The following is a 25,055-nucleotide window of genomic DNA, read 5'->3' on the forward strand; positions in this document are numbered from 1 at the left end:
TGTGTGCATCTTGATCTTGCAAACGCATTCAATGTGACTCCAGAACAGACCACTATCCAAGTGTTGAGGTGTCTTCACAGTTCAAGGCTTCCAAACCCTGGCTGAAGCACAGACTGAACATACGATGAGCCATGCACAATATCAGGGTATACCTGAATATTTGCCAAATGGCAACTGCAAAAGATCCATCTTTTGGTTGGTTTGGGGTGGGGAGAAACCGTTACCTCTGCTGATCAAATGCTGTACAGTGGTACCTCAGGTTACATACTTAATTCATTCCAGAGGTCCGTTCTTAACCTGAAACTGTTTTTAACCTGAAGCACCACTTTAGCTAATAGGGCCTCCTGCTGCTGCCGCGCCGCCACCACGTGATTTCTGTTCTCATCCTGAAGCAAAGTTCTTAACCCGAGGTATTATTTCTGGGTTAGCGGAGTCTGTAACCTGAAGCGTATGTAGCCTGAAGTGTATGTAACCCGAGGTACCACTGTAGTTTGATACTGAAGGGCTTTTTCATCTAGCTGAAGAAGGCTGAGCAGGCAGGGATTCCAATGCAGCCCTCACCACCAGTCAAAAACATCTCAAGGTATACACTGAGCTGGCCCTGCCAGGTAGCAGGGTGAAGAAACCTGCTTCTGGTGGCATCGTGAATGTCTGTATGTGTGCGCACTGGATAATAGATGAAGGCAGGAATTGATGTGTGAATGGTGCAGCAAGGCTTTTTATAATGTTGGTGCTGCAGGAACAGGGCCTCCACTTCAGTTAGAAAAATGCCACACTATGGCACTGGGCATGGCTACTATCTATAAAACATTTAGACCTGCAGTAGTCCCATTGCCTTTCACATCTTTCCTGGGTAGTAAATCAGCACCAGTTAAAAACACGCCTATTTGCCCAGGCTTTTCATGAGTGTTGCGTTAAGGTACCAGATTTTATTCCCTGCTGCATACTTTTGCAGGGGAGAGGGATGTTTAATTGGATGGTTTTAATTGTTGCATTTGGGATTTTTATTGATGGTTTCATGTTGTAATCTGCTCTGAGATCAATCTGATGAAAGGCGGGGTTATAAACTGAACATATAAATAATAATACTAATACTACCACTACTAATAATAATAGTACAGTAAAATATTTTAACACATGATTTGTGTTCTGTCACCATGTTCAATGAATTCACAATACTATTAATATTATTAAACAGTATTTCAGTCTGAATGGTCCTAATAAACTAATACTTGGATGAAAACGTAGGTTGATATCTTTAGACTAGTTGCTCTGAAGTAAAGCTAGATAGGGATTATGCCAGAGCAAACAACTTGGAAGAGTACAGTGGCCTTCAAAAACAACCTTCAAAATAGATGAAGGCAGGAATTGATGTCTGAATGGTGCAGCAAGGCCATTCAGTCTACAGACTGAAAAGAATACATCTGGCAATGTAACCAATATATCTTTCCATGAAATTTAACAAAAGCCTGCTGCCAAACAGCACCGTTTGTTTGCAAGGAAAAACAGGTAGGGTGAAGTGATCCTACCATGCTTTGATGGCCTCCTGTTTCACTGTTGGCAAGATGGGAGATGTTGCTGGAGCCAGTTTTTTTCTCTTTCCTTCACACGGACAATGAGAGGGAACAAAATATGCCAGACCCAGGGCTGGTGTAGAACTGTGCACTTTCTGTGGGCACATCAAGGAAACGAAGAGGCTTTGGATGAGATGCATCTGCACTCAGCCTTGGAATGCATAATTTCCTCGAACTCCTCTAGCGGCACGTTGCCGGCAGAACACCTATGCCAGCACAGGGGATTTCTGGCGGAATAACTGTCGTCCTGCTGTCATACCTTCATCTCTGCTGGTGGAGCAGTGCTCATGCCACAATGCTAAGGGCCCTGAACTGGCTTTATAGAGAGTACAGGGTCGCACGCTCAGTGTGTTAAGTCAGGCTCACTTCGTAATTCTACTTCTTGCACATGGAAGCAGCAGAGACACTTCTTATCAAAGAGTTTGTAGAGAATAATGGAAAAGAAATAAACAATAAACAGGTGTTGTCTTATTAACCAATGCTTCCTATAACATGTTAATACTGATAAAAGTCCTAAGAACACAAAGGACTGAGCATGGGCATCCACATACAGTGGTACCTTGGTTCTCAAACTTAATCCGTTCCGGGAGGCCGTTTGACTCCTGAAACTGTTCGAAGACCAAGGTGCGGCTTCCGATTGGCTGCAGCAGCTTCCTGCACCCGAGCGGAAGCCGTGCCAGACGTTCGGCTTCTGAAAAATGTTTGCAAACCGGAACACTTACTTTCGGGTTTGCGGTGTTCGGTAGCCGATTTGTTCGGCAACTAAGCCGTTCGAGAACCAAGGTACCACTGTAGTAAGTTTGTAGCAGTTATAGAACAGGCACTATTCTTTTCATTGTTTGTTGAAGCTGCTTTCAGTGTTTCACTTTTGCCCACCTCTGGAAAATGTCTTGCAGGCATCCATGCAACTGATAAAATGTCTTCTTTTTCTCTCTCACCCTTTCTCTTTCCAAACTTTCTTTACTTGACTTTCCTGCTTTTCGTACTGCCTTGAAACACTCCCACTCCGAGGGGGCCACTAGGTGGCGCATCGGAAGATGGCTGACAATAACATCTCTCCGACCCACACGAGGTAATTTGGAGGCTATGATGGGGGTAATTAGCCTCCTTAACCCCCCAGGATTGTGGGGGGGGGGACGGCCCTTGCCTGCTGTGCCCTATACCACCCCCGAATTTGTGGGGGTGGGGGCACTAGGCACAAAGCCCTCCTGTGGGATTCCGGCACTCCTGGACGCCGTCCCTGATTCGCGCCGCTAGTTGCAAGTATCTTCAAAAGAAACAATTTGGACGAGATAAATTGCACATGCTTCAAGGAAAAAGGGGAGTAAAGACTGCTGACAGAAGAGATCTCTGATAACAAGACAAGAATAAAATATGAGAAGATATGTCAAGATACGGTATGACTGAGGGGGGAGGGGGGAAAAAACCTGCCTTCCTTTTTCTTATGTGATTTAACAAGAATCCCCTCCCCTAATGAGTCAGAAACTAAGGACTTAAGCTGTGAATTTAAGGCTGTGTGGAGATAAACTTTCGAACCAAAGCAATGTTTCAAGATGAAGCTGGAAAGCTAAGAGTTTTGGAATGACGCAGTTAAAAATGCCGTCGCCATTTTGGGAGGCATTGTTGGAGCTCTTGGGTCTGGGAGGAGAAAGAGAGAAATAGAGTTGTTTACATATCGTGGATCAACTTCTCGGTGGGACTTAAGAGCGACAAATGCCAAATTTATGATGGAAAGAGCGATGTTATCTACAAAGGAGATATATGGAAACCATCTGGACTTAGTGGAGGAACGGGAAATCCACACAGGATTATTATTTTGCTTATCGGCTTAAGGAGACTAACAGAAGAGATCGTAAAGGAAAAATAGAAATTATATGAACAAGACATGATGTGGAAACACCAAGATAAGACTGGATAGAATTATGAATTTTGTTTGGACTGATTGGGACTGATTTGGACATTAACGCAGTAATAAGAAGATGATCTGAATCCCCCTTTGGATCTTGAAGTATGGGTTCCCCCAACAAAATTTAAAAATTTGGCTTTGTAATTTGGAATTTATGTGATGTGATTTAATTTGATGTGATTGGCCAGTTAATAAAAATTATTAAAAAAAAAAAAGAAACGCTCCCACCCATCACTCACACTATGAAAGGATTGGACTAGGGTATTATACCTATAGTCACTGGCCTAGTTAGCACATCACAGTAAACTATAGTTACTATTTTATCATCCACACACCAAGCTGGATCATTTCCCCTCCCCACTTACTCTGGGAAGGAATGAAACACGATGCCTCACTTATTGTTATCTCTCAACAAACTTTGGCTGCAGATTGAAGGTTGTTTGGAGCAAAACAAATCACAACCCCTAGTTCAGACATAAAGCCAAGTCAGGGATCATGGCTTGTTTCCCCACAGCATGAGCCAGGAGGAGCACAGTAGAGCGAAGTGGGAGCAATTTACTTGTTCAAGGCAGGTTTATGCTTTGCCAGGGATTGGACTAGATGACCCTCAGGGTCCTTTCCAACTCTACAATTCTGTGATTCTGTGAACAAGCTCACTGAATGTGTCTTGACTCTTGGTGTTCTTGAATTCACTGGAATACTTTCAGTATCATTTCAAACTCCTGCTTTTTACAGATGTAATTTTAAATCAAAAAAGAGCTGCATGATATATTATTTTATAAGGACATTGGTTGGAATTATTTTATATCAACTAGAAACGGAATTGGTACTGTGACATAAATGGGAAGCAGAGGGCAACTGCTCTGCTTGCCCCCACGATGGCAACCCTGTGCATTCTCTGCAACTAAACTGCACCATCATCTCCTGAAGGAGACCCGGGACTCAGCTACTTTAGTAAAGAAAAAGCATTTTAAATGTCTTATAACACTGTGACACCAGATGGCGCTGTAGAGTTCCGTCTTCCGCCAACGTGATTTCCCGTTAAGAGGTTTACAATGCGTTTTCCGGAAACTTTTTTTTTGATGCGTCTAGATCCAGCCCCAGCGATGCTTCACACATATGTCAAATGTAGCCATGTTTCACAGACTGAAGAGGAGCCAAGACAGCAACATTATTTAAATAGAGGAGTCAGGTATAGATAGATCTGTTGCCCAACCTTGCGTCCCAGGTAATTGGTAGAAAGCATTATTAAAGCCAGAAGGATTCAATACATGGAAGAAGAAGCCCTGTTGAGGAAGAATCAGCTTAGCTTCTGCAAAGGGATGTCCTGCTCAGCCAACATCTTGGATGCTCGCCTTGTTCCCCTGAACTGGCAATTTTTGAAACCAGTCCATTGGACTATAAACCTGCCTCTGGCTGCTTTGATTTTCTTTTCTGCTTTGGTCTTGTGTACATCATTTATCACTTATTTATTTTTTTAAGATCCCGTTTGTTTTCCTCCAAGATGCTGGAGAGGTTTCGTAAAGGGTCCTTTCACACACCCATGCAGTCCTAATAAGTCACTGTATGACAGGAAGAGGCCAATGAAGGAGACTGAGGTGGAGGAGAGTGGGAGAGGATAGAGGGAGGGAAAGGAAAGAGCGCAAATAAATCCTAATTAGGGAACACTTCCCAGATCCCTTCCTAACCTCCCCTCCCCTTTCCCCTTCACTTTGGAGCTACTCTGGTGAAGGCATGTGTGCCCTCAAAGCAGGATGCATGTGGTTTGAAGCGAATAGTACCTGTGTGATAGCAGCTCTCTCACCCAGCTGGCTCCCTCACTCGTCTCATGCCTGCACATTTTGCAGCTGGATAATTGATCATTGCTTCCCTCCTGGAGAACTAGGTCATGTGGAGAGGCTGTTGTGAAGGCACGTCGAGAAGAAAAGCAGTACTCAGAATTGTATTCGGCTGGCTTTTGCAGCTTGCCTCTCTCACCAGTAAATATTTCAACAGCTCCACGGATGTACAAATTTTGGGAGAATTTGTGGTCCATGTCACTCGCTGTATCATCTGCATTTGAGCAGGCCATAAGTGATCACAAGAGAAGCAGCATGGTGCTGTGCTAAGGCCCTGGGTTCAAATCCTTATCAGCCACAGAGTTACTCGAGGTCTGTCCAAATCTTGTTGAGCTATAGCTCCCTGACTTATATCTAATTTTCCTAGCCTCTAAAGCAGCGGTTCTCAACCTGTGGGTCGCCAGATGTTGTTGGACTACAACTCCCATCATCCCTGAGCTCTGGCCTTGCTAGCTAGGGGTGATGTGAGTTGTAGTTCAACAACATCTGGGGACCTACAGGTTGAGAAAGGCTGCTCTAAAGGCTAGTGGCTTATGAAATATACCCCAAAAGCAGCAGCGACAAACCCATACCCAAAGTTACTAAAGGAACAGAAGTTTCAAGGTATCCGTAAGGAACCACGATTATCCAGATAGTGACAAGGTTTTAGGAGCATTTCTCCGCATGGCAAAAGGGATATAAGGACATAATATGGGCAATGGTTAATCCAGGGTCAGGTTCCAGAAAATTGGGACTGTCCCTGGGAAATAGAATCAGCAGCTGAAGAATATGACCTTTGTGTTATTGTCTAGTATGCTTCATGGCTTACCTAAAGGCTGTAGCTCAGTGGGAGAGCATCTGCTTTAAATGGAAAATGTCCTGAGTTCAAGCTCCAGGTAAGGCTGAGAAAGACCCCTGGCATCAATCAATGCAGACAGTTCTGAGCTAGATGGGCCAATAGTCTGACCTGGTATAAGGCACATTCCTACGTTCCTGTGGTTACATGGACATTTGAACCCAGTTCTCCCCACTCTTCAGTCCAACATCCTGCCTGCTGTACCATCCTGGCTCAGATGTGCCCTCTTAAATAGTATAATAGAATTGTCAAGTTGGAAGGGAGCCCAAGGGTCATCTGAAGGCATCCTTGTTTAGGGAAGTTTTTAATGTCTGACATTTTAATGTATTTTTTAATCTTTTGTTGGAAGCCACCCAGAGTGGCTGGGGAAACCCAGCCAGATGGGCTGGGTACAAATAATAACTTATTGTTATATTATTATTATAGTTCAACACCCTTCAATGCAGACATCTTATCTAAAGCATACATGACAGGTGGCTACTACAATTAGGAATGAACCAAAATACGGGACTTTTTATTTTACAGAAGTAAAAAGGATTTGCCCACTCAGAGTGAGGGCAGGAAGCAATGCCCTCACCCTGAATTGGCTTTGTGGCATCACCATGTAGCTTGATCTGCTTAGCTACATGCCGCTCCTGATTAGCTAGAGATGCCTTCCTGAGTTGTACCTTAAAACTCCTTTAGCCAATAAGGGCCTAGCACTCCGGGCTCATTCTTTAGGGAGCTTATCACACGCTTACAATGATGAACACCATATGCAGACGTTATCATAGAGGCAACGCCATATGAACTGAACACTGCAGCCTTAAGAAAACATTCAAAATCTGAAGGTGGAGAGGGAACAACTGTTCATCACATACAAGGAATGGATATTCCAGGCAGCAGGTTTGAATTAGAGGGCAGTAGTTTTAAATTAAACATTAGGAAGAACATTTTGGCTGCAATCCAAGCTCAGAGCTAGATGCACTTAAGACCATTGATTTCAATGCTAGTTTGTGGTCTGTAAGAGGAGCTCATTGGTGGAAGAGCTGCCTAAGGAGTTGGAGTCTTAGAACTAAAATCACAGGCAGTACCTAAAATGGCAAAGTTGGGATACAAATCTTTCCATCGTGGGCAAAAACTCCCAGCAAGGTTGTGTGATTGTATTATATCACCCCAGTAATCAATGCTTGTGGGATACGCAAAGTTCTTTGTGTATATTATCAGTATTCTAGGATATTTAAACAGCATTTTTTAGGACTTCACTATCTCATCCATCCTCACAGCAATTGAATTGAGTCGAATTGCCAAATGGTGACCATTTTATTCAAGTTGCAGCAACACAGATGCCCCAAATACTGTGGCACCTCAGAGGCTCATGATTAATTGCTGTGTGTGTGTGTGTGTGTGAGAGAGAGAGAGAGAGAGAGAGAGAGAGAAGTTATCCAATCCGTTATCCAATCCATTATCCCGTCATTAAAACCTCTTCAACCTTGGATAAGAAGTAGGTTAAGCTGAGAAAGACAGTGACTTGCCCGTGATCATGGAGTAATAACTGTTGCTTTAAGCATTAAGGACACCCCACATGGAAGGCACTTCTACCTAGGAATTAACATGCAACCTGTGTGTGCTCTATGACAGTCTTGCACACAAGTGGTTGACTTGTGCACACACTCACTCAGAAGCTGTGATCGTCCAGGCAGCGATAAACCCTGAACTTCATTGCTATGTAGCAATGAGGAAATATGTAATTGGTAGCTTTATGTAGAAGAACCTTCACTGTGAGAAAGCATAACACCTCTTCCCTTGGGGAAACTGAAAGTCTCTGCATTTTGCATTAATTTCATCTCACAATAATTTAACAGGCCAGATTTGTACTTGGGAATCTGACTGAAGGGCTCCATGGTTGAGAAGGATCTCACTGTTGGAGAAAGCAAAGCACCAGAAACTTACCATATTTTTCGCTCCATAAGACACACTTATAGGGGAGATGTGTGTGCGTCTTATGGAGTGAATGCAGGCTGCGCAGCTTTCGCTGAAGCCTCCTGAGCCCAGCGGGAGCGTTCCCGCTGCACTCATGAGGCTTTGGAAGGCTATCCCTGAAGCCAGGAGAGGAAGAGGGATTGGAGAGCGAGAGCGAGAGCAAGAGCAAGAGCAAGAGCAAGAGGGATCAGTGCGCACCGATCCCTCTTGCTCTCCTGGCTTCGCTTCACTGGAGAGGCGCTGTGCAGCTTTCCCTCTCTGTGCAGCGCGCCTTCAGCAAAGCAGGAGGAGAAACAAAGCCCCTTCCGTTTCTCCTCTGGCTTTGCTGGAGAGGCGCTGAGCAGAGAGGGAGAGAATATTTTTTTTCTTGTTCTCCTCCTCTAAAACTATGTGCATCTTATTGTCAGGTGTGACTTATAGAGCGAAAAATACGGTATGTGACTGAACTTTGACCAAAAAGCTTTACTAGTAAAGATGACTGTTGGCTTATTTGGGCTCTAGGATGGCTTCTGTGTTCTTTCTTTCTTATTTCAATTTTGCTTTATTTGGGGGTTTGCGTTGTTGTTTCGTAATAAAGTTACAAAAGAAAAAGCAGAAAAATGTGCAAAACAGTTACACAATAAAAAAAAATGAGATCTATAAAGTTCCCAAATTCTTGTATTCAGCACTGGTTAGCAGAAATATAACATATAAAACATACCATGAAGATGGGTGTTCTTTGTTAAGAATAGAAACTTCATTAATACTTAATACAAACGTATGCAAGTAAATCTTAGAGGGAGTTTGCAAAATGTTTTCTAAGAGCTAAGGCATGTTAAGAATGGGAGCCATTCTTCTACAAACTTAACAGGGATGGCTTCTAATTTCTCTAAATCACAGCCTGCAGTGTCTCATATAATTCTGGAATGCCAAACAATAATTGCCTGGCCAATATAGCAAGCAAACTTGGATTTCAATATCTTAAATTTAATTTTGCAAAAGCAAATGCTAAACAGGACTGAGAAACCTTACATGGGTAGCGGATGAAAATAGTTGGTGTGTATTTTAAGTGTTAAGCACCCAGCAGTTTTAGATTATGTAATCTTTGTGGAGTTTGTGTTTAAATACCAGGCAGTTTTCGTAACAGCGGAACATGACAAACCTATATTAATTTTGACTTAATTTAGTGTGTATTAGGAAGTTAATCTTTCCCTTAACTTTGCAAAACCATTCCAGAAAAGGAAGGAAAACCACTAAGGAAGCAATGAATATTTTAAAGATACTATATTCAGTCATGAGCATGACACCTGATCCAATCTAATTCTCACAAGGCTAAAATCAGCTCTAGATCAGGTTTTCACAGGCCAAAGTTGATCTCATGTCATCTGTTTTTATCAGGCATATGGAAAGAAATTACAAAAACGAATAGGTTGAGTGTTGAGCCTGCAGTGGGTCTGTACTTGCTCCTTTTCCCTAGAACTGAAAACATCTACAGTTCTTCCTGTTTCCTGCACAAGTCAATGACAGAGAGTGTGATTGGCTGGTATGACAATGCCACCTTCCCACCCCGCCCCCCCGCCGCTGCTCATCTGGTTGTGCAAAGCACTAATTGGTTAGTGTTAAGTTGTGGGTGAACATATCAGATGACACAGCGATTCTTCAAACAGCTCTTGTTTATTCACAGGCCAGAACAGAACTGAACTGAAGGGTTCAGCCAGCCTGCTTATATAGAGCTCCACTAGAACGCAACAGTAACCATTTTCCGTAATTATCCAATCACTGAATGTCACTTTCAATCCCTTATTTGCATATGTGGACCTGAGTGAAAACTATCTACAGTATCCCCCTGCTGGTCCAGGGTGAGAACTTCAGTACATAACAGGTTGGCCCTTGCGGCAGTCCCAAAGCCACTCATCACCAGCCAGGAGCATGCCTCCAGTGAAAATAAAGAAAGAAAATGATTGGCAGGGTTTTTTTAAAAAAGAAAATGTTTATATATTTAAACAGATAAGCTTTCCCCCTCCACACACAGGAAACACCCAAAGCTTGTCCAAATTATTGTGAAGGGTGGGAAGTAAACATTGGAACTGGAGGTGAATGAGTTAGCAGAGTGAAAGAAAGAAAACACAGAAGTAGTGCACAGTCAAGGACATACCAACTCAAAACAATAGAGTTAACTTCACTATCATCCCACTATCTATGTATTTTAGCAAGGTTTATTTGTCTTTCATACACCTGACATGAAACTGGCTGATTTAGAAAGAAGTAGTAGAAATCTGAAGAGAGTTGTGGTACTTGTGAACTTGATGAATAGCCATTGTTTTGTAGGAGAGCAACTCTCTCCCACATAGAACGTGTTTCAAGGGTTTGCTTGAATTTTTTACCGTCTCCTTGTCTTGTGATTCAGCCAACGTCTGCACTATATATGTAATTGTGAATAAATTTCAAACCTGCTTAGTTCCTCCCATGGGTCTTATCTAAGGAGCTCTGGAAACTGTAACTCCTGTGGAGAGTCTTGGAATCTCTAGCAGAGATTTCTCTAGGGTTACCTTGGAGGCCAGAAGGGAAGCACAAAAGGAAGTATCTGTTGCAGCTCTGTGTCTTTGCAGGTGGGTTGTTGTACCAAGTTGCGAGAACCAGCACTTAAAAATATTGCCCAAAAGAAACTGGACAGAAAAGGGGAGAATGTGCAAAATGCAATCAGACTTCCAGCAAAATCTTTGGGGAGCAGGGATGGGGATTTCTGAGTATGAGATCAGATCATTTTTGGCATAGGCTACAGAAATTGCTGTAACATCTCTTGCACCGCAGGCACAATTCACATCCCTGAACACTAAACAGATAGTCAGAACGCAGGGATTTCAGAGCCACAGAGTGAAAAGTTAGATTTATGAATCAAAGGATGTTTGGGCTTCTGGAAATGACCACTGAGTGAATTCGAGGGCTATTATGCTGTCTAGTGGGATGTGTTGCCTATGGTGGTGAAATGACTACACAGGACAAAATTCTGTAAGGCTGGTAATTACTTCAGAGCACAGCGGTGGCCTCTGCTCTTTGAGACGAGCGTCTCTGAAAGCCTTTGATAAATCAAAGCAGCCCAGGCTGCTGAAATCACGATAACAGTGTTATGAAAAGGACGAGCATCTGTCTAGAATAGGTCAACTGCAATGGCTTAGCACTCTGGCAGAAACAGAAACGGCCCTTCTGTTGCTTAGACGGTCCTCATTTTTCTTTGGTGCCAGGCTTTAGGAGAGCTCGCACAAGAGCTGGATAAACAGAGGAAGGATGGGGATGCGAGGGAGAATCCATTGCACCTTGTCGTATATTCAGACTGGCTAGCGGGCCCCTAGAAAATCTGCATTAAAAGGCAAGTTAAGTACTTCACTTCCACATATCACACAACAAGAGGTAGAGCAAGCTTATGCATTCATACTAGGAAAGATGGTGGGTGGGTGGATTAGATATATATCATCTCTCTGCTTTTTCAATTTTAAGTACCCAATGCACTTGGATAGCTACTCAACAGAACAGGTAAATGTGGCTCAAACAAATGACAAGGGTACACCTTAACTTGGCATCTATGGGAGAAGTAAGAAATGGGTGCTTAGACTGGCACCAACTCCCAAAAGTCAGTGGGTTTCCTCACTATAACCTGGAAAATCTATGCTGTGCTTTCCAAAATCGGATTCTCCAGAATAGTTAATGGAACCTATTACTTGCCCTCCTTTAAGGGGCATGTTGCCCTCACAAGGTGGTTTACAAAAGCAGTTTAATGCACACTAACATCATTACAGGTTTTTTTGTGTTTTTTTGGAGGGGGTCATTTTGTTGCAGCTGTCAATTCATTATGGGGGGGAAATCCCTGGCAATATGCTGGAATTCATCTGGAAATCTACCAGTAGTTCTAGATCTTTTTTCTGACTACCTTGATTTAGAGTTGCCAATAATAAAGCTATTGTAGCATTCTGGAGGCTTATCCCAGTGGTGTATTTGAAGCTGGAGAAGCTTTTCACGACACACATGTCCTGTTAGCTTGATATAGGCAGGGTTGTGATGCTAAATATAAATCAATAAACAAAGCAACAGTTCTGTGCCAACGTTACTCAGATTTTGTGCCAAAGAGGGAGCTGAATTTTGTGATATCTAATTAACCAATGTGCATCTATTTCTTTACTTTGCAAAATTTTATTCATGGACAAGTCTCGAAAAGCCTTGATAAGAAGCAAAGAAATTTGCAAATCATGGAAGACTTACCCCTGACCACTAGAAAGCCAGCTCTGTGCATACATATATCCCAGGCTCTATGATTTCACCAGGCATTGCCAAAGTTATCTTCACAGTCCTTTATGGACTAGAAACTTGTTATCTATCTATCTATCATCTATCTATCTATCTATCTATCTATCTATCTATCATCTATCTATCTATCTTTCATCTATCTATATCTATCATCTTCTATCTATCTATCCATCCAGTGCTTTTTTTCTGGGGGTACGCAGGGGTACGCATACCCCTAAACATTTTGTGAATTTTTGTACTTTTGTCCATTTACTGTATTTATTTTCCCCAATTTGAACTATAAGATGGTGATTTTCTTGAGTGAAGATGAGAGTAACCCTAAACATTTTTTTAAGGAAAAAAGCACTGTATCTATCTATTAAAGCTAATATGTTCAGATGTTTTATTTTGTAACAAGTGCCCAGTTCCACATAGTGGTCAGAATCATAAAATGCCTCCAGCTTTTGAAAATGTTTTATGGACCTTTGTTTTGAAAGCCTCATGGATTAAATTTTCCTCAGGTTACACACTTGTTAGGATCCATCCTAAATGGCTCCAGATGCACTGACAGAAGAAACAAGATTGCCAAATATAGTTCACCCATTTATAAACTTGGAAGCGTTGGGATAATGCTGGAGAGATGATTGTGATGTCAAACTACAGTCCCTGACAAAACATTTAGATAATGAGTTCACTCCTCCAGCATATTGAACAAATATCTGATTCAAAAAGAGAACCCCATAACACATTCCCAATGCTTGGGGCAATCTTGCACCTTAGTGAGATTATTTCCCAACTTCTGCTGTTGATTAGGAGCACAGTCCACAAATCTACATCTCCTGAGCAAATCCGCCCCCCCCCCCACACACTTGTTGTGCAACAGCAAAGTTTTTCTTTAAGCCCCATTCATTTCAAAGTGCCTTGGTCAAAGAGTTTCTCAATGGACTGGGCCTAAAAATCACGTTCCCAAAATGCTTAGAGAGGAAAGGGCCCAGGGGAAGTCAGAATAGTCTTAAAGGACATATTGTCCATGTTTGTCCAGATGTATGTCCTGAAACACAAAAGAGGAGGCTTAGAATGGAATTAATCAGAGAAAGAATTCAATGGAATCAGTATTCCGGCATCTGCTTTTTATCAGTTTAAACTGTGCATGTTATGCCATAGCAAATATTAGATTTGCAAAAGCTTGCAGCAATATACAATAAAAAAAATTTTCTGAAGCTTGATTTCACGTGGCTGTTTTCTCCCACCATGAGATTATTCTTTTTTTAAAAGCCTCCTATCCACCCCAAGTTGAAATCAACATGGCTATCATTCAGCATGCTGATGCAGATATATCTGGGCTTCAGGAAGAGCGAAATCAGAATGCGGCAGCTAGACTGATGACTGGGAGTGGCCGCCAAGACCACATAACACCGGTCCTGAAAGACCTACATTGGCTCCCAGTACGTTTCCAAGCACAATTCAAAGTGTTGGTGCTGACCTTTAAAGCCGTAAACGGCCTCGGTCCAGTATACCTGAAGGAGCGTCTCCATCCCCATCGTTCAGCCTGCACACTGAGGTCCAGTTCTGAAGGCCTTCTGGTGGTTCCCTCACTGCAAGAAGCCTAGTTACAGGGAACCAGGCAGAGGGCCTTCTCGGTGGTGGCACCCGCCCTGTGGAACACCCTCCCATCAGATGTCAAGGAAATAAACAACTATCTGACTTTTAGAAGACATCTGAAGGCAGCCCTGTTTAGGGAAGTTTTTAATGTTTGAAGTTTTATTCTGTTTTTAATGTTCTGCTGAAAGCCACCCAGAGTGGCTGGGGAAACCCAGCCAGATGGGCAGGGTATAAATAAATGATGGTGATGATGATGATGATGATGATGAAAAACCTCTCATACCCATGCCAGAGATAAGCAAAAGTGTGGATGAGCCCTGAATGTCATGGCAATGTATTAAATAATCCCAAATGAATGAAAAGCCATTGTTGTTGTTGCTGCAAAGTATGCCTGTACAGCAAGGATTCTGAAGGGGTCAGATCATTCCTTCAATTTCCAACATTCAGGCCAGGAGTGCTTATGTATCCAAAATAACCCCAGCACAAGGGGAGGAGGGGTATTGGGAGTGCTACGAAGTTCACATAACTCATAAGGATAGAACCCTCAAAGCAGCTCAATGGGGACCATGTATGCTCACTAGACACAGAATGCTGGCTAGCTATTTTTGGGGGGAAAATGGGAAACTGGGAGCAAGGAGAGAGCAGGAATGGAGTGGTCAGCATCTCCTGTGCTGCAGCATTTTGTTCCAAGTCTCACTTGTAGACATTTAGAACACATCCACCCACCATCTCTCATAAACTACATACACAGTGACCCATTTGTAGCACAAAGATGCAGTTTTTCCTCAATCCAGAATTGTTTATGCCCATCCTCAATAATGAAGAAAGGCATCTTCCCTCCCATTGCTCTTTTTTTAAAAAAAAATATTTTTTATTAACCGACCAATCAAATTAAATCAAACCACATCACATAAATTCCGAATTACAAAGCCGAATTTTAAATTTTTGTTGAGGGGACCCATATTTCAAGTTCCGAAGGGGGATTCCAATCATCTTCTTGCTACTGCGTTAATGTCCAAATCAGTCCAAATAATGTTCATAATTCTATCCTGTCTTATCTTGCTGTTTCCACATCTCATCTTGTTCGTATATTTTTTCTTTTTTTCTTTATGATCTCTTCTGATAATCTCCTTAAGCTGATAAACACCAATTATAATCCTGTGTGAATTTTTCCGTTCGTCCAATCCTCATATCAAGATGGTTTCCATATATCATCGCTTTCATAAATAACATCGCTGTTTCCATCTCGCAGATCTGTCGCTCTTAAGTCCCTCTGAGGAGTCTCACCCACAATATAAAAACAGCTCTATTCCTCCTCCCAGACTTAAGTCCTCCGACAGAACTTGCCAACATGGCGACGGTATTTTTTACTGCGTCATTCCAAAGCTCTTATACTTTCCACGCTCTTCTTAAAACATGCTTTGGTTAGAAAATTATCTCCACACAGTCATAAATCCACAGCTTAAGTCCTTAAAACGGCATTTCTGACTTGTGACTTGTGGGGGGAGGGATTCTTGGTTAATCACATAGAGAAAAGAAAGGAAAGTTTTTTTCCCCTCCCCCATCCAGTCCCTTTGCCATACCGAGCCTTGGTGAATCTTCTCATGATTTATTCTTGTTCCTCCGACCCGTCTTGTTTTTCAGAGATCTCTTCAGTTAGCAGTCTTTACTCCCCCTCCTTCCTTGAAATATGTGCATTCGCTTCCTCCTAATTGTTTCTTTTGAAGTTATTGCAGCTAGAGGCGCCGATCAGAGACAGCGTCCAGGAGCGCCAAAATCCGCACAAGGGCATTCTGCCTAGTGCCCCCACCCCCACAAATTTGGGGGTGGTATAGGGCACAGCAGGCAAGGGCAGCCCCCCCCCAAACTTGGGGGGGTAGGGAGGCTATTTACTCCCATCACAGCCTCCTAATTACCCTGTGCGGGTCGGAGAGATGTTATTGTCAGCCATCTTCCGATGCGCCCCTAGTGGCCCCTTCTCCTTCCCGCCCATTGCTCATGCTTTTAATGCCCTTTTGGTTCTCAGAAAGGTATAAATTAGGCATTCATTTTGTGAAGGAGTCTGCCTGTATTGCTTGGTTACCTGTTTCCCCTGAATAATGGCCAACTCTGAGGGTTCCGAATCAGGGTTGTCTAGCTCCCTGAGGGAACTGAGGTAGGCTGTCGAACTGGAGTCCTTGCTTGCAGGATATGATTAATTGGTAATTTTTTTCTAGACCGCCTGTTGACCAAAGTCTCCCAGGCTGTTTACTGGGCAGGCTTGTACTGAGCACTTTGCCCCCACGTAGAAGCACCTGGGAGTTTAAAAGCAGCCCAAGAGCAAACAGACCCTTAACGCATGCGCCCATTTCCCTGTCAAAAGCAAACTTGATAGACTTGGCATTTGGATTTAATTTGAGAAAGGCTAAAGAGAACACAAGAGGGGAAAGAAGACGGAAAAGAAGTGGTTCCCTTTCTGTTTCATCTTACAAATGACTTCCCACCCCCCTCTAGACTTTTTCTTCCTTTTTTTGTTGCCACACACTCTTCACACATCAAAACCTATTTTAGGCTGGCTGATAAATCCCAGATGTCTAGGGAAGGCAGCAAGGACGATGGTTATTCCATTCGCAGCTTCACACGGTTTTCCTGGCAACCTCCTGCGTGAGATTCAGCCAAGTGGGAGAGCAGAAGAAAAGGGGGAATGAGTCTGCTTCTCAGTAGTGTTGTGTGTGTACAAGGGGGCTGGAGCAGTGAGCCAGGATCTCAGAGAGCTGAGGTGACATTGGAAGGGACATGCATGGCCTGTGTAGACATCTGTCTCAGTCTGTGCCAGGCTGAAATGAGCTGAGGCAGGTGTTTGATGTGCAAACAATCAGGTTTCAGGGGACAAGTGGTTAACATTTCCTGGGTTGCCTTCCTATGCAACACACAAGGCTCCTCCAGAGGAGACCTGTTTATTCAGCATTGATTGTGATTAGATGGTTAGGTGATAGGCACTTCAATGTGACCTGCTTATTGAGTTTTTCTCTTGATTTGTTTGTGTGGGGAGGACTTTGCATCGAACCAGTGTTCTCTCACACTTTCAAACGCATTTCTCCATCAATTCCCTTATGGCAACAAGTCCAGTCTTTCGGGGAAGCAGGTTTGTTGCGCAAAACCTCCCAATCAACTTTAAGTGTGCAAACCAAAGTTGCCAATATGTGATTAAATATCTACTGAGCTGTGGTTCTTTCACGCTTTATCCTGGGCAATTTTGCATACGTACTGCCTTCAGACTTACAGCGACTATAACTCTGCTATATGCAACAAGTGCTTGATAAAACACACTAAAAATATACCTAAATAGTGATATGTAAAGCAGCTATAAAGAGTCAGATGCCATTTCCAGAAAGCCCAGAGTCATATAATAAATAAAATAAGACTTTGGACCCTCTGGAAGAAGGATGGGACAAGGGTCATATTGCTAATTTGTTTGTTATAACTTTTTATCTCATGTAATGGCAGTAGAAATAGTTATGCACACATGAACACACACTTGCGACTGAGTTAGTCTCTGAGTTAGATGACTCTTAAAAGTAAAGGTAAAAGGACCCCTGACTGTTAGGTCCAGTCGCACAGTGCCACCTGCGACTCTTAGGAGTCTCTAAAAACACCTATTGAATTCTCTTTTTACCTGACTCCTACTGGCCTCAAAATCAGGTTATATTTCTACAGAGTTCTGCACCTATGGTGGTTTTACCCCGATGGCGAAATACTAGAAATGGGTTTTATGAGAAATGAATATTATTTGGTGTCCCTTATGAACCTGAATATTATTTGGTGTCCCTTATGAACCTGGGATGTGTTTCTTTTCTATATCTTCTGACCAAACATGTAATTTATGCCCAAAGGGCTTAGTTGTTTTCATGTTTGTTGCTGCATGCTTGGTTATTACCCAGAATTGGAAGGATGCACATAATCGGACTCTAGATGAACAGTATAAAAAGCTTTTATTTATAGCGGTATCGGCAGGGGGGGGGGACACATATCACTTAAAAGTACAAAGAAGTAAAGCTGCTGTTGAGGTAGCCATTTATTAATCATAAGATAAGTGATTTAAATAAAAATTGTATCCCAGTACATCATTTATTTATATAGAATTACTCATAACTGCCTCCCTTGGTTATGTCAATTATATGCTAAGTCTCTCTATGGAGTAGACAGACATACACAAAGAGAGAGATAAATTGAGCTAAATGTTTCTGTTTATTTTGATGTTATATGCCCATGTACTTGTGGATTCTTAGTATATGTTTCCCTCTTTTTTGTTCTCTTTTTCTTTGTTCTAAAAGGTAATGAAATAAGTGATATGCATTGACATTTCTGCTATATGTGTTTTTGAAATACTGTATTTTTTGCACTTTTTCCCCTCCAAAAAGACGCGTCCAAAGACTCACTTTTTCCCCTCCACAAATTAAGGGGAAATGTGTGTGCATCTTATGGAGTGAATGCAGGCTCCATGGCTTCAGCGAAAGCAACGTGAAGCCTCTGGAGCGCAGCGGGAGGTCCCGCTGTGCTCTGGAGGCTTCAGGTGGCTATCCCTGAAGCTAGGTGAGCAAGGGGGTCGGTGTGCACTGATCCCTCTTGCTCTCCTGGCTTCGCTTCGCTGGAGAGGCGCTGTGCAGCTTTCCTTATCTGCGCAGCGCCCCTTCAGCGAAGCAGGAGGAGAAATGGAAGGGGCTCCGTTTCTCCTGCCGCTTTGCTGAAGGGGCGCTGCGCAGAGAGGGAGAGGTTTTTTTTCTTGTTCTCCCCCTCTAAAACTAGGTGCGTCTTATGGTCGGGTGCGTCCTATAGAGTGAAAAATACGGGATATATATATATATATTAAAAAAAGAGAGAGTTCAGCACCAGCACTGCCCTGGTATGCAGGTAGTCCCTTTAACAGACAACAGTTCCTGGGATTCTTTGAGGGGAAGCCATGACTGTTTAAACGGATATGATGCTGCTTTAAGCATATAGTGCAGACGGGGGCCAATTACACTCAACATACATCTCTTAGGTTGACTTAGCTTTCCCATTTTCTTTCTCTTCTTAACTGCGCCATACAGGTTTTTTGTCAACTTCCCATCTGCCAAGCAGTACTTCAGCCAATTCAAGCACATGGAGGACCCGCTAGAGATGGAGAGGAGTCCGCAGCTGCGTAAACATGGCATGCGGGTCATGGGGGCAATTAATAGTGTGGTGGAGAACATCTACGACTCAGAAAAGGTCTCCTCCGTTCTAGCCTTGGTGGGCAAGGCGCATGCTGTCAAGCACAAAGTCGAACCATTCTACTTTAAGGTAAAGAGAAAGCCAAGTCTTTGTTCATTCATGGATAACAGGGAAATACTTCAAATAGGGCAGATAAAAAGCAGCAATTCTGTGCCGGTTGCCCATTCTGGCCATAGCTGTCAACTTTTCCCTTTTCTTGCGAGGAATCCTATTCAGAATAAGGGAATTTCCCTTAAAAGGGGGGGAAAGTTGACAGCTATGATTCTGGCTAGCTAGTGATTCCCCCCCCCACACACACACCTTTTTTGTTTTTAAATTACATACATCCGTTTGCAAAGGATCAAATTTGCATAAATAAAAATTGAAAAATAAAGTGCATACTTAAACGATGAAGCCCACTCCCACAGGAGGCCGTGATGGCTTTAAAAAAAGGTGTTGAGACCCTTATGTCTTCCCTCCCCTTATGGTTTTGATTTATGGGCTACTTTTAAAATAAGGCTGCTTTTTAAATTGTATTTTAAGCAGTATTTTAAATTGGGGTTTTTTTGTCCCCCCATTATGTTTCCATTGTAATTTTACTGGTGTTAGCTGCCCTTTGGCCGGGGGGGGGGGATAAATAAATAAAATTTATTATAATTATTATAATTATTATAATTATAATTATTATTATTATTATTATTATTATTATTATTATTATTAATGAAGGAGAAGGTCATCAGTGGCTACTAGCCACGTTGGCTCTGCTCTGCTTCCACTGCTAGAGGAATAATGCTTTTGAATGCCAGCTGCTGGAGACCATAGGTGGGGAGAGTGCTCTTATGCTCGGAACTTGCTTGTGGGTTTCTGACAGGTATCTGGCTGGCTTCAGTGAGAACAGGATGCCTGACCTGGTCAACCACTGGCCTGACCCCACAGGCTTTTTTATGTTCTTTTGTCGACAGCCAGGACATTCCATCCTTTCATGAGTTCATCTGAAGACACACTGTGATTGTTTATGTCCACCATTGGGCAAAGTGTGAAATTCTGCAAGACTTTATTTCCCTTGTCGTATTATCAGCGATTGGGAAATGCTAATTCAATGCCAAAAAAAAAAAGCGCGCTGGCATGTGGATATCATGTGAACTCCAGGAAAAAGCATACAGGCACAAGTGAGCTCTGAATGCACATTAAACTTTTGTGCAGATGTGGCCTATATAAAATTCTGGCAAATAGGCAGGGGAAATGTATTTTAAAAAATACTTGTATTGCAAAGAGCATGTCTCAATAAGGTATACGTATAGAAAAATGTAATAAATCCAATAATTTATAAACATAAAAACTGAAGAAAAACACTTGTAGAAGAAACATAAAAATAGGACTCAGATAGTACAACACTGCATCAGAAGATACAAATCAGAAACAACTGAGACAAATTCACTGATACAGTCTGTTGTGGGTTCTCAGAAGCATAGGAATTTGGGATAGTCCCAGTTTGTTGATCTAACTCTTTTGGGGTTCCAAAATTCCATTCTAGTTCCAATCATGGAAGAAATTTATAATTATGTTCTGTGGTCATCAGCATTTCATTAAGGTTTCTCTCCACTAACGCTCTGGAGCTATTTCCTTTTTAAATGTTCGCATGGACTTTGGACACTAAATTCTTATTTTCATGCCAGTTGTGCTAGTTTTGAACTGTCCTGCTTTCCTCTACAGAGGTGGTTCCTTCCGCTTTGTATACATGGGTGTATACATAGATTAAGATGAATTCACTTGAGGTATCAAGGTGGGAGGTATTTGAGAGGCAGAATGGAAGTGAGCCAGAACGATCTCTTTGCTCATTTTATTATATTTTGTACATCGCTTTGCAATGTGCGTGCGGAAGGCAATTAATAAATAAACACATTATCAGCAAAACAAATAAGAAGCAAACAAGAAATTAAAATGTGGTAAGATGCCCTGGTCAGCAGCATATGGAAGGACAGCATAGACCCCAATGAAGAAATTGGAATTGCGCTGGCAGGGAGACACAACAAAGATAGATACAAGTTTCTTGTTAGGGGGAAATATGGGGGGCTCTTTCTTAACCTATTACTGCCACTTCTTCTCCTCCCAGATTCTCATTGGTGTCATACTGGAAGTGCTTGCCGAAGACTACGCCAATGAATTCACCTCCCCAGAGGTCCAGAGAGCCTGGGCCAAGATGAAGAGTCTCATCTGCACTCACGTGACTGCCGCGTACAAGGAGGTGGGCTGGGTGCAGTATCCAAACTCCACCATGTGAGCAGACCAGGGAAACAGGGCTGGGGAGGGCTGGGGGTTTCCTCTGAGGCTTTGCGCTCTCACTACATGCCACCCCTCTCTGCGCTCCCAGTAGACTTGTAAGCCTAGGCTCGGTAGTCTTAACGATGAGGATTCTGCCACAGCAATAAGGGGAAGAGGGTAAAGTTGGGAAAACACTTTGTAGTTTAGAGATGATTTCACAATGTGGTCTAACTCGCCTGTGAGCAACCTAATTGCAGAAGATTGAATGTAATCTGGTACCGACTACCCACAAGGCATGCAGTTATCTAAAGAATTCAGAAGTGCTTTGATGCACTCCCAAGGACTGTGAACTGCACATGCTCTGAGGAGTATGATGCTTAACCTTTCATCCTTGGCAGTCCTCATAGGGAGGCTAGCCAGTTTTCCTCACTGTCCCTTCTGATATTTGAACCGTTTTAATGAGGGACTCTTTCCATATGTTCTCTGTGCTTCGGCTTTCCCACTGCTGTACGAAATCAGCACTTAGTATAGCATTGGGAACGCACATCAACAGACTGGGAAGCTGTAGTGCAGCGGTGGCTTTGAGACCCCACCATTTTGCTATTGATGGCAAGCTGCTAGGATGTCCAAATCCATAAAACAAGAAGGAGTCTTGTGGCACCTTAAGGACAACAGATTTATTGCAGCATAAATGTTTGTGGGCTCCCATCTGCGTCATCAGCAGCATGGCTACTTCTTGGAAGCTGCCACAATAGGAAGCTGCCTCAAACCAAGTCAGACCATCGTCCACCTACCACAGTATTGTCTGCACTCAGCGACAGCAGCTCAATAGGATTTCAGGTGGAATCTCTCCCAGTCGTATGCGGAGATGCTGGGAATTGAACTTAGGACATTTTGCATGCAAGGCAGATGTCCCAGCAGTGAGCTATGGCCCTCTTTGATTTCAGTTTGATCCCACAGAGTTGCAGAGCTTCCCAAACTCAGGCATGGTATCACTAAAACATCTTGCAAGGCTTCTACTAATCACAGGCTACCCAGGAGGAAGTACTGTCTCTGGTCTCTAATTATGAAGAAAGCATATAAATCATACATAGGTTGATTCTAAAATTCTTGAGTTTTCCTCTGATAGATCCCTAGCTCAATATTAAACCATCCTTTCAACAACAGCAAAACTCCTCCTAGCCTGTAAATCATAGATAATAAGGCAGCTCCTGCACGTTGTTGAATCATCCAGCCTCGTCTCTCTCCAAGCCCAGAGATATTTTTGTTCTTCTTCATTGGCGGTGATTTGCTTGCATAATTGTTGAAGCCTGTGATTCACCTCAGCTCTCTGTCTAGGTGGCGAAGAGTGTCAGTTCTGGCCTATTTTCATAAAGAGCTCAGGGATATTAGAAGAGCGTGCTGGGATTCCCTCTCCGATCTTGATTCATACTGGGTTAGAACAAAGGCTTAGTCAGACAGATTGATGCAGAAAGGGATTTGCCAAGGCTCTGGATATTCTCCCAGAGGCAACCCAGCCTCAGCAGTGACTCAGCAGCTCATAGTAGGCAAACTCGGTGTTTAGCCAGGCAAGTATGTAAAGCAGCTGCAGGAATTAGGGACGAAGTTTGTAATGGTGGTGTGTGTCATTCTTTAGCTGATTCCGAGGGAAGGAAATCGCAGGCCAGGAGACTTCCTTCACCAATATCTGTGTAGATGTTGTGCCGTAAGAGAGCAATTGCTGCTAACTAACAACCCAACAGAAGTCTCTTCTGTTTACCTGTTAACAGAACCAGATGGCTGCACAAGACTGCCATTCCCTTAGCAATACAGTGGTACCTCGGGTTACAGACACTTCAGGTTACAGACGCTTCAGGTTACAGACTCCGCTAACCCAGAAATATTACCTCGGGTTAAGAACTTTGCTTCAGGATGAGAACAGAAATCGTCGTCCGGTGGTGCGGCGGCAGCTGGAGGCCCCATTGGCTAAAGTGGTGCTTCAGGTTAAGAACAGTTTCAGATTAAGAACGGACCTCCGGAACAAATTAAGTACTTAACCCGAGGTACCACTGTAATAGTGAAGGACTATCTCCCCTCCCCGGGAACAATAAAATGAGCATGCAAGGCATTTCATAAGGGTGAGTAACTGCTAGGCTTTAAAGGAAGGGCTCGTCCAAGCATGGTCTGAGAGGTTTTTCATCCCCCCCCCCCCCCCGTTTTCCACAGGAAATCTGCTTTTTACTGTTGAATCAGGACAGGCATCATTCTGCAGAAAACCTGGATGACGTTTGTTGTAATTCAGTGGTAAACTGCGGGTTTTCCATGGGGAAAGAGGAGGGAGAAGGAGAAGTGTGGATGAGTCCAAAGTCAAAAAGACATCAAGGAAATAAGGTGTTGCTTGTTCTGACAGTTATATAGGAATGGCAAGGATGCCTTGAATGCACACGGACATTGTCACACAAGCAGGAGATACCAAAATAGTGTTTCTGCATCTACTACATCAGTTGGGTTATTATTTCTTGAATAACAATCCTGCAATTCCTTATTCACCGCCAAAGCCAGATTAAGGCTGCAGCCCTGTTTGCACTTACTTGGAAGTAAACAGCACTCAACACAGTAGGACTTACTTCTGAGTTCACTTGTTACAAGGTTATGCTACAAAGACGTGTGCAAAGCAGTAATATCTTGGAGAGAATGTACAGAAGAACTGGCTTTGTTTCTCTGTGGAGATAAAGAACCCTTGGTTCTCTCTACCTTTGCCCCAAAATATTTTTGCTTCAGTCCCACCCAGGAGAAAAGGCATATTAATATTAATAATAGATAAGTCATACTGTGTTGAGTGTTGAATATAACCCATAAAGCTAAGGTGCATTTTAATCTGTAATTTTTAGTTTATAATATATAAACTATATATTATTCATATATTGATTTTTTTTAAAAAACACACCTTGATTTAACCTTGACCTTAATTAACTGTTTTAATGACACACACACACAGGGTTTTATTTACAGTTGAGTGGCATACAAGTACAAGTTGTTTTATTGTGGGTGTATGTGTTACACACACGCCTGACCAGTGCCAAGGCAAAAACACCAATTACAAAATTTCAAAGCTCTAAACAAGATAAAATGATATAAAATCGCATATACATGAAAAGCAGTTCTGGGGGGTCATTTATCTGTCGGAAAGGAAACCCTTCTTACCCATTATATATTATGTTAATCCTGGGTGCTGAACGTTATATGTTGTATTTTGATTGCTGCTATCCTTTTTGCTTTAAAAGAGAGGCAGTAATCCAAGTATGTGATAAGAAAGTTGCAAATGATATAGGGCTCGTCCACACTGGAATTTACAGTGGTACCTCTGGTTGCGAATGGGATCCGTTCTGGAGGCCCGTTCACAACCTGAAAGGAACACAACCCGTGTCTGCGCGGGTCGCGATTTGCTGCTTCTGTGCATACGCGTGACGTCATTTTGTACATCTGCACATGTGCGAGCAGCGAAACCCGGAAGTAACCCTTTCCGGTACTTCCGGATCGCCGCGGGATGCAACCTGAAAATGCTCAACCTGAAGCAAACGTAACATGAGGCATGACTTTACTGTGTATTTGCAGCTATTTGCATTCCC

The 25,055-nt window shown here is 42.8% G+C and overlaps 1 protein-coding gene across 3 annotated transcripts in view; it reads left to right on the forward strand.

Moving 5' to 3' along the window:
* CYGB (cytoglobin) overlaps positions 1 to 25,055 on the forward strand; it is a 54,261-nt gene that overhangs the window by 7,006 nt on the left and 22,200 nt on the right. For 2 of the 3 annotated variants that reach the window (XM_083597969.1, XM_083597968.1), the window contains exons 2-3: positions 19,044 to 19,275; positions 21,299 to 21,462. In XM_083597969.1, coding sequence (XP_083454095.1) covers positions 19,044 to 19,275; positions 21,299 to 21,462 — 396 coding nt within the window. The remainder of the gene's footprint in view (positions 1 to 19,043; positions 19,276 to 21,298; positions 21,463 to 25,055) is intronic. The other variant, XM_083597970.1, reaches the window with a different exon arrangement.

This window comes from Podarcis filfolensis, assembly GCF_964270895.1.
Source record: "Podarcis filfolensis genome assembly, chromosome: 2".
In the NCBI taxonomy this organism is placed as follows: Eukaryota; Metazoa; Chordata; class Lepidosauria; order Squamata; family Lacertidae; genus Podarcis; species Podarcis filfolensis.